A 10,673-nucleotide genomic window follows, 5' to 3' on the forward strand; every position below is an offset into this window, starting at 1 on the left:
CCTCAACTCTTTGGTATACATTACCTTTACTGGCGCCGAGGAACCTGTGATTTTTCTAAAACATAAATATGATTACGATCCTTCCTTAAAATCATTCAGTACTTTCCATTCTATTCATTCAGGACAAAATTGGTAGATTCCAAATTCACTGTGTGAGCTAGTCTTTAACTGACCTTCCAGCCTCACCTCCTGCCCTTTCCTGCCTGTGCCCTCCACTTCTGCTGTACCCAAGGATTGACCACATCTTTTCTTGCCGTATGCCTTTGCATCTACCATTCCCTCTCTCTCCTCTCTCTTGTCCACCAGCCTAAAAATTGCTTATCTGTCAAGATCCTGCTCGATGGTGTCATTGCTGGGAAATTTTCCCTGACATTTCCCCGTATCCTCCATGTGCTTTCGTAGTCTCCATCATATCATGCTGCTTTGCGGTTGCCTGTTGAAGTGCCATCGTTCATACTGACCTCTGCTCCTTGAAGCTTACCTTTAAGGTACCTTAATAGCCATAGCCTAGCACAACATTTGACATGTAGGAAATGATATAACCACAATTGTGTGGTCTGAAACTCCTTACATTATATCTTAAAATGATGTTAAAATCTTAAGAGGTCATTTTAATCCTTACATGAGGCTCTTGAAGCAACCAAAGCTCAGAAATATTGGAATCTCCTTTTTATGGGCAAAACATCATAAATGAGGTCTCTCTTGGAACCAAAGTATCCAGTCTGTACTGAAAACATATAGAGCAGTCCAATTAGAAATAGTATGTAGAACTAAGTTTTCTAGTTCTTCCTATTTTGTTTATTCAGCTTCAAATTTTTTGCTAAAGACCAGATAATCCATCTCAGAACTTGGTTTTCTTGTTTTAAATTTAGTGATATCACTAAAATTTAAATTTAGTGATAACTTTGGAAAAGAAGTTAAATAAAGTGTTAATTTTTACTCCTATAGACATTTTTCTTAAAATGTGTTTAGGGTTAGGGAGCAAAGGCATTTTCCTTGCCCGTTTGCCTCTGCCAATTACTTGACTGGCTATAATGGTGCATGGTATGTAATCATGTACTGAACCCTTCACAGTACATTTTTTTAGGCATCATGATGAAAGTCCGTCTTCACTGTGATTCAGGCAGTAGTCAATGTCCTCTTTTATTTTTCGTTTCTTTTGCTCCTGATGTCCCATACTAGGGTTTGGTAAACATGCTGCTCTGTTCTTAGGATCAACTGCAAGCAGCATTTCGTTGCACCAGATACTGCTTTTATAACTTAATGATCTCTATTGCCTCTTTAGAGACACTTCCAAGTGATGTTCACGGCCATTTCTTTTTCTATTTCTTATTATTTTTTTTTTGTATTTGTGTGAGCTATTGAAAATAGCTGTTATATAACAACACATTATCTTAATTTTCCAGTCTTTATTGGTTCTGTTACATTCAACAAGTGCTATCAAGTGAGCAAATTTGGGAGAATGCCAGTTTACTTGGTGATGAAGCTGCTTTATCATCTTAATTGATTTAGTTGAAGTTCATAGGTTGATGGTGAACTTCTTAAAAGCCACAGTTTTAGATGTATTCCTGACAGTACCTGTCAGTGTACCTTTGCTTTCTTATGGATTACCCCTTTCTTTACAATCAGCTTAATGAAGTTCTTTAGCCCCTTGGTTATTGAGCTAAGATTTTTTTTAAAATAAATTTATTTATTTATTTGTTTTAATTTTGGGGGGGGCTGTGTTGCGTCTTTGTTCTGTGTGCAGGCTTCTCATTGTCGTGGCTTCTCTTGTTGCAGAGCACGGGCTCTTGAGCGCAGGCTCAGTAGTCGTGGCACACGGGCTTAGTTGCTCCGTGGCATGTGGGAATCTTCCCGGGCCAGGGATCGGACCCATGTCCCCTGCATTGGCAGGCAGATTCCCACCCACTGCACCACCAGGGAAGCCCCAGAGCTAAGATTTTTTTTAAAAAACTCAAAATATATTTATAAAACTCATTTATGCATATTATATGGCAGATATTAGGCGGAGTTAACAATGTATTTTTTACTGGAGAGAAGTCTCTAATATTTTATAACCCCAATAGGTTATAGTTAATGATAGCAACTGTGTTCTTCCTAAAGTGTAATTTTCTTGAGGGCAAGATATCTTTGTATTGTTATTAACCATAAGAGTACATTGTTTATAGCTTATGTTCAGTTGTTGGCTGAGTGAATGAAGTGAACCATGCCTATAGGAATGAATAGCTACTAACCTGTCATTTCTGTTTATAGGTATTGCAATTTAAGGAAACTTTCTTGCCAGCAAATCTATGATAAAAAATACATGTAACAGGAAACTGTAACTGTTATTTGTCAAGTGACAAGCTTTTAATGTCAGAATGGCTCACCTAAAACGACTAGTAAAACTACATCTTAAAAGACATTACCATAAAAAGTTCTGGAAACTTGGTGCAGTAGTTGTTTTCTTTATAATATTTTTGATTTTAATGCAAAGAGAAGTAAGTGTTCAATATTCCAAAGAGGAATCAAGGATGGAAAGAAACATGAAAAACAAAAACAAGATGTTTGATTTAATGCTAGAAGCTGTAAACAATATTAAAGATGCAATGCCAAAAATGCAAATAGGAGCACCTGTCAGGCAAAACATTGATGCTGGTGATAGACCCTGTTTGCAAGGATATTATACAGCAGCAGAACTGAAACCCTTTCTTGACCGCCCGCCTCAGGATTCTAATGCACCTGGTGCTTCTGGAAAAGCATTCAAGACAACCAATTTAAGTATTGAAGAGCAGAAGGAAAAAGAACGTGGAGAAGCAAAACACTGTTTTAACGCTTTTGCAAGTGACAGGATTTCTTTACACCGAGATCTTGGACCAGACACTCGACCTCCTGAGTATGTTGAAGAATATTCACTGTTTAGTGTTTATCAGGAGGGTTTTCAGGGGAGGGGCATTAGTTAAGGAAGTTGCTTGTCCTTTAGTCACTTTGAGGCAAAGAATCGGCAAATACCATTTATTTAACCTGTCTTAATTATTTTTTGCTTATCGTTATTGAGGCTAGATTTCTATATCTATGTTTAGTGAGGCATTGCAGGTGTGAAAAATTATCATCTTAGAAATTAGAAGACTGAATTCTAGATCTGACCTCTATAGAACCACAAGGAAATCCTTTATTCTTAAATGCTTTGGTTTTCTCATCCATTAAGGAGGAAATATGGGGTGGATTTTATGGGAAATGTGAGAGGTGGAGGAGTTGTTTCTGTTCTTCTGTGTATTGCTATAGAATAGAAATATTAAAAACTGTGCCAAGATTTTGGAGCTATGATAGTTTATGAGCTAAGTCATGGACTTTGTGGCTACTTTTAGTGCTATAACTACATTTCAGAATGTCCTGCGTTTTGTAACCTTTCTTTTAAGAGACAGTATTGTTTTTTTGTTTGTTTGTTTTTGCGGTACATGGGCCTCTCACTGCTGTGAGCCTCTTGCGTTGCGGAGCACAGGCTCCGGACGCGCAGGCTCAGCGGCCATGGCTCACGGGTCCAGCCGCTCCGCGGCATGTGGGATCTTCCCAGACCGGGGCAGGAACCCGCGTCCCCTGCATCGGCAGGCAGACTCTCAACCACCGCGCCACCAGGGAAGCCCGACAGTATTGTTTTAATTACTAGTTCAACTGTGATTCTTTCTCTGGAGTTTTGTTGAATAAGCTCTTGTATTTATAGAGTTTTCTCCCTTTCTCTTCTGAGAGGCCAACGTTGCTTTTCATTGTCACTTTGTTTACATGTTTATCTCAAATATACAGTATTTTGATTAAAATCCCCCCCAGCCCCCGATTCTACTGTGCTGTCTCTTTGTTCTTAGTTAACCATCTTGTTATCTTTGAGGTAGTGTTCAAATGCTCTATTTGAACTGAAATAGCTAAAATGAATTTCAGCACTTTTAAACAGTCTGTAGATTTGTTAAAAGTGCAAGATAGACAAACTGTAAGCAAACAGTGCTTACATATTTTGCTTTCTAGTTATAAGAGAATTAAATTTGTAAGTGAACCTGAAGAAAAGTAGTAGACTTAGGTCTATTGCTTCCTTCATATTTTTCTAGGTTTATGATCATGAATACCTGCTCCAACTACGAGTTCCTCAATATTGAAGCTGTGTAGATTAGATTTCTGTTGCTCTATTCTAATCTGTGTGATTCAAGGTTAAATTGCTCATCATTTTAAATGAATGTGTGAAGAAACAAATCAATGTAAAATATTCTAGTTGTTCTGACAGTGCACAGTATAGTTCCTTTTTTATGCTAATAGGTTAAAATGCAATATGGCCCTTTACTGATTTTGGGAGAGGTCTTGATTGAAAAGCAATTCCCATCACAAATCAAGAAGCATGATTTTTATTCTCTGACATGACAAAGGGAGCTCAGGATAAGCCTTTTCTCCAATATAGCTTTGAGAAACTGCAGTAATAGTCAATAATGTTAATCAATATGTAAGTGCAAAATAGCTATGCACACAAAGAACCTTTTTTTTGGACAGGAATGTGTACCTAGAACTGTGAAGATTTAATACTTTCATACTTTAAATTTAACTTATATCATCAAGGAACACATTTTCTGAAGAACTGCTAAGAACTGCTAATCTCTGCTCATTAGAAATATAGATCCAGTTTCTCCCGAAGCCAGATGGTCTTGTGACTGATAATTTAAGCACATTTCTGTATGCCACATTTTTCAAATGGTTTGACTGGGAATCTGTAATCACTTTGGCAAGTTATTTGAATTTCACTGCTTTAAATGACATGTGAAACAACTTTTAAACATAAGTTGAGCATGCTAATTGTTTCAAAATAAATGAGGCTTATGAAATCATACTGTGAAATTTTATTATCACTTGCATTGATGATATAACATGACACTTTTACTTGATATTAGTACTTATCAGTTAAGCAAATAAATCCTTGCTTAAACTGAGGGAAAGCCTTGTGAGATTAAAGAGATAACACTTTATTAGTGTGAATTTTTTTTTTTTTTTTTTTTGGCGGTAGGCGGGCCTGTCACTGTTGTGGCCTCTCCCATTGCGGAGCACAGGCTCCTGACGTGCAGGCTCAGCGGCCATGGCTCATGGGCCCAGCCGCTCCGCGGCATGTGGGATCTTCCCGGACTGGGGCACGACCCCGTGTCCCCGGCATCGGCAGGCAGACTCTCAACCACTGTGCCACCAGGGAAGCCCTAGTGTGAATTTTTGTAAAGTGTCATACTTTAAATCTTCAAAACCTTTTTATAATTCTATATTAATACTATATTAATTAGTCACGTGGCAAATAAATATAGGAAAATTTTTTTTTAATCCCCAAACTCCCTCCCCAAAATGCTTATAAGACAAAATTATAAACTTTTTCCCCTAAAAAACAAATACTATAGTATGGAGTTTTTCATAATTTTTACTTATACTTTTATGTTGGCTTATAAGACTTTATGTATTTAAAATACAATCTTATATTTAGTCATTTGTTTCCATGTAATTTTAACTCAAAGATAGATAAATAGGTAGTTTGTGTTTGGACTTTATTTTTAATTGATAGTTTATCCAAAATTCACTTTAGAATAAATCATTTGCTTTAATCTACCAGTGAGGATGAATGTGATTATTTTCTTCTGGCTATGCATGTATGTTACACTTTAAAATCATGATGGTCCTAGAAAGCAAAATCAGTTTCACCTTCCTCCTCTTTTCCTACTCAGTGGTGTTGACACCCTCTCAATATTTTATCCCTCACTTAATTCCTTTCTTATCACTACAAATATTTCAACCTAAAGACGTCCTCTCAGGAAAGGATTTGAAACACATTCATACTGAGGTATGGCTGTAAAAGTAGTAATTAATGAGAGTTTGTAGAATATCTCTTTTAGGGTGGCTTTCCCAGGCCACCATTCTGGGGGCTCTGGTTTCCCCATTGGCCCTGGCAGGGCAACCAAAGTGTGCTTGCCTCCTGTCTCCATGAGTGAATGATTTACTTCCTTATCTTTGGGTTTGAACAGCACTGTTTGATTGTTCACACACTACTTATAGTGGCTTTTGACTGTGTAGGAGGATTTCATAGTCTGTTGTCTAAAATTGTACAACCATTTATGGTTATCAAAGATCCAGTTATTTTACTTATGTATCTTTACCATAGATCACACATGTTTTATGTCCCAGCTTCACTCTGTTTGACTTTACAGTGTTTTGAAGCCCTCTCCTATATGTTATTTCATTTGATCCTCACCTCAACTCAGCAGGTGAGGGACTGTGGTCATCTCCATTCTCAAAGCCTAGAGATTGTACAGACCCACACATACCCCAGTGGCTTCATATGAAGATTATTTTTATTGAGGATGACATTGCTATCAAAATGAATTCAAGATAAATTTATAACTAAAGTTTTTAGTGAATGAGTAATACCACTAATCAGCCAAAAACTATTTAGGGTCTCTCTCCTTACTGGAGCAAAATCTATAACACAGCATGGCATGTGACATATGGTAGGTAATTAAGTTTTTGCTGAAGGAAATAGGCTTTATAGTAAGCAATTTTTTCCCCTTTTGGTTCAGTTACAGGTTAAGGGAATTGATTAAACTTAGAAAATATTACATTCCTAGGAAAGTATCTAATTTAAGATAATCTCTACAAAGATGAATATTCATTTAATAATTAAAAATTGCAAATGTTAAGAAAAATGCGTGATTTCTACAAGGAAAGAAAAAACTTGGTTTGTATTTGAGCAGTTACAAGTATTTGCTATTTTTACAGGTTGTCTCACTTCTAGGTTATTTTTCTTATTTAAAATGTTATTTGTATTTAAAATTATATTATGGAGAAAGCTTACAATAGCATGTTTTAATTCGTGACATGTGATCAATATCAGTGGACATGATCTCTGGGTGAGTGGTCTATTTGTAAGAAATTTTGTTTTGATCTATTTGCCTTTATATAGCACTAAGATCATCTTACATATAAACAAAGTGTCCACTATCATTTCTGTTGTTTTAAAGGTTTAAATAATGATAATTTAGTAATGGTATAGCTGTGAAATAAAGTAATAAAATTCATAATTGTTCTTCTACTTTGACTTTTTCTAGATGTATTGAACAAAAATTTAAGCGCTGTCCTCCCCTGCCTACCACCAGTGTCATAATAGTTTTTCATAATGAAGCATGGTCCACGCTGCTTAGAACTGTCCACAGCGTGCTCTATTCTTCACCTGCCATATTGTTGAAGGAGATCATTTTGGTGGATGATGCTAGTGTAGATGGTAAGAAAGCACATGCAAATTAGATTGTTTCCTAATTAAATCCATGTGGCGTTGTCCAAAGTCTATTTGGGTATATTGTGCACCTCAGATCTTGAATATAGTGTCTTGGATGCTATATATGATGGATGAAGGGAGAATCCAAGGAAGTCCATATTCAAATATTTTGGAGTTCAGAAATGTGTGAAACATGTGAAACACCATTATTTATAACTTTGTAGTCCTCAGTATGAGACTTTTATTGTAAGACATAGTGGTTAAGAGCACACACTTGAGCCTTGAGTTAGGCTGCCTTGATTTGAATCCCAGTTCTGGTCCTAACCAGCTATGTAACTTGGGAAAGTTACTTAACCCCCTTATACCTCAGTTTCGTTATCTGTAAAATGGGGGAAATGCCATATTTCATCAAATTTATTGTATAATAAATCATTAGTTTACATACCAGTAGAATAAAAGACCCTTACAGCCAATTAAACTAACATGCCATTGCTTATAAGAAGTATATAATTGTATAGCTTAGAAATGAGGGAATACATTAGTACATAACTCCTAGGGTTGTTTTAAAGATTAGAAGTATTAATATAAATAATATATTAATTAATAAGTAATATCAAAGAGTAGTTAAAATTACTGGAGTTACCACATCCTGTTTTATTTTGGTGCTTTTAAATATTCCAATACCATTTACAAAGCTAGCCAAAATCTTTAATGAATTTTCACTTAATTTTATGTCAATAATCAGTTGCTAAGTTACACATTTTAAATTGGACTCACAAGGATAATCAGACAAATACTATAATTTGCTGAGTTTTCAAACATTATAAGTACTTTAAGTACCAAACAGATACAGATTATTTCAATGATTGCAAAATTTATTCTTGAATGAGCCCAAGTTTGGAGCTAGATTCCTTAAAGTCAAATTCTAGCTCCAGCACTAATGAGCAGTTTCCTTATATCTGTAAACTGAGGATAACACTCTTCCGTCAAATCCAAAGCACCATCTACTGTAAGGTAAATCATTAATTTACATACCATGAGAAAAAAAACCCCACTACCTATTAGGTGACATGTCATCAATTAATTATAAGATGTATCCAGACTTTAGACGTGGTTGTAAGTGAATAAAGCATAACATTTTTAACCTAATGTTTCAACCTAATGTTTCAACCATTTTAATCTTTTCCTTTTCTTTCCTAATCACTGTCTACATAAACATATAATGTTTATCTAATTATATCCATGTCAGAAATCTAGTTTTGAAATCTGACATTTTCATGTAACATTATTAGCCTGTTTCTGTTACCTTCAAAACTTTAGTTTTAATGACAAAAAGTAGATACATTTTACTTAACCATTCACTTTTACTTAACCATTCATTTTACTTAACCATTCACTTTTTTTTTTTTTTTTTTTTTTTTTTTTTCCTTGCGTTATGCGGGCCTCTCACTGTTGTGGCCTCTCCCATTTGCGGAGCACAGGCTCCGGACGCGCAGGCTCAGTGGCCATGGCTCACGGGCCCAGCCGCTCCGCGGCATGTGGGATCTTCCCGAAACGGGGCACGAACCCGCGTCTCCTGCATCGGCAGGCGGACTCTCAAGCACTGCGCCACCAGGGAAGCCCAACCATTCACTTTTATTTACCCCTTAGCCTTACTATATGTAATACTACAATAAATATCCTTGTGCTTACATTATTTTCCTTTTTTTTGAATTATATCCTTAGATAAGTTAGGAGAGGTAGGACTGCTTGGTCAAAGGCTCTGAGTATTTTTTATAATTCTTTACAGCAATCAACAATAGATTTGGAAAAGTTTTCTTGGCGAGGGCTATCTTTGAATAGTAGTGTAATTTGTCTTATTGAATCAGTCAAAGAACTATCTAATGAGTCCCCACTGTGGAAAATGTGTCCCTCGTTATCATAGAAGAGCTTGTGAAGTAGAAACCATAGGCCCTGACTTCAATTTGCTTAAGGAAAATCAGCATAAATATGTAGGTAATCAGTTAACAGCTAAATCCCAATGATAGCAAACAAAATATAATTAAGATTTTCAGAGCATAGACCATGTGCTAGTTAGTTCTTGTCTTAAATATTTTATTTGTACAATACTCTTTCATTGTATCCTCCTAACAATTCCCTGTGAGGGTTAGTCCTATTAGTCCCATTTTTTCTATTATCTCACTTTATAGGTAAAGAAACCGAGGTACAGTAAGGTAAAATAACTTGACCAAGATCACATAGCTAAAAGTAATGGTGCTATAAATCAGACCCAGGAAATCTAATTTCATGGCTTTGTGTTTTTAACTTCATAAAATTAGGGTGTGATTGGGGGCTCAATTTAAAGGGCAGGTAAGAATTTATAGGAAGTTCAGAAGTTGTGGGTGAATAAAAATTTCTTAACATATGAACAGTGGGAGGGTTTATTGAAGGAATCTGTAGTGACTCCGTTTTAAAAATCAACTCCCATTAAGACCTTTAAAATGTTTCTATTTTTAAGTTGCTGCTCTATAAGTCTATGATTAAAGCAGAAATAGCTATGATTATATTTTTAAGACAAATTACAATGCTACTTGTCTTTCAGAGTATTAATTCTGAGGTACTTAGAAGGTGTTAAAAAAGTTGATCTGTTACTCTGAGACGATAATGTTTAGATAGGCTTATTTTTCCACAAAAATTATTCCTGGACTCTTACCTCCTTCATGAGTGTTTAAGCTTTAAATAAGCAACTCTCTTATATGCACCACTGGAGAATTTTTAAAAATATGTGATTACAGATAAAGTCAAAGTCACCTGCAATTGCTTCTGAAATCTGACAGAAGCAAACATCTACCCAGGATGTTTGCTGGTGTTCTCAATATTCCCAAATCTTTTGGAGTCTGTGCTATGGGTCCAAGAAGGCCACTTGAAGAACTGCATTATATACTCAACAAAGAGTCAAGAATTCAGTGGTGAACAAGCAGGCTTAAGACGTTGTTTAAAAATATGGACAACACTTGATTGACTTGATGTGTTTTTCTTTTACCTGCTATTTTAACTCTTGCTTAGTATGTATGTCATCCAAATTGGAATATTGAGTATCTTAAATTATACACACCCATGACTAAAATTTTGCCTGTTTCTAACCTCATTCCTGATTTACATACTCTTTTCTTCCTTCCTATTTTTACTGGAAAAAATTCTGTGTGAGGAGACTCTAGAGCTTTCAAAAATTTTTTGCTGACTCTTTGTAGAAATATTCCCAAACTGCTGTAGCCCTGGATTTTCCTACTCATCTTTCTCTCAAGATTATGGTCTTAAATTATTTTGACCACTGCCTAAATATCAGATAATTTTTTTGATACTTTACATTTTTCTATACATTTGCAGATTTAAATGCCAATTTATTTCTTTTTTTTTTTTTTTTTTTTTTTTTTTT

At 35.6% G+C, this 10,673-nt stretch overlaps 1 protein-coding gene across 1 annotated transcript in view; it reads left to right on the forward strand.

The window, feature by feature from the left end:
- Positions 1 to 10,673, forward strand: part of GALNT3 (polypeptide N-acetylgalactosaminyltransferase 3) — a 46,860-nt gene that overhangs the window by 21,907 nt on the left and 14,280 nt on the right. The window contains exons 2-3 of the mRNA XM_007450056.1: positions 2,254 to 2,875; positions 7,092 to 7,264. Coding sequence (XP_007450118.1) covers positions 2,361 to 2,875; positions 7,092 to 7,264 — 688 coding nt within the window. The 5' untranslated portion in view covers positions 2,254 to 2,360. The remainder of the gene's footprint in view (positions 1 to 2,253; positions 2,876 to 7,091; positions 7,265 to 10,673) is intronic.

This window comes from Lipotes vexillifer, unplaced genomic scaffold (assembly GCF_000442215.2).
Source record: "Lipotes vexillifer unplaced genomic scaffold, Lipotes_vexillifer_v1.1 scaffold330, whole genome shotgun sequence".
Taxonomy (NCBI): domain Eukaryota; kingdom Metazoa; phylum Chordata; class Mammalia; order Artiodactyla; family Lipotidae; genus Lipotes; species Lipotes vexillifer.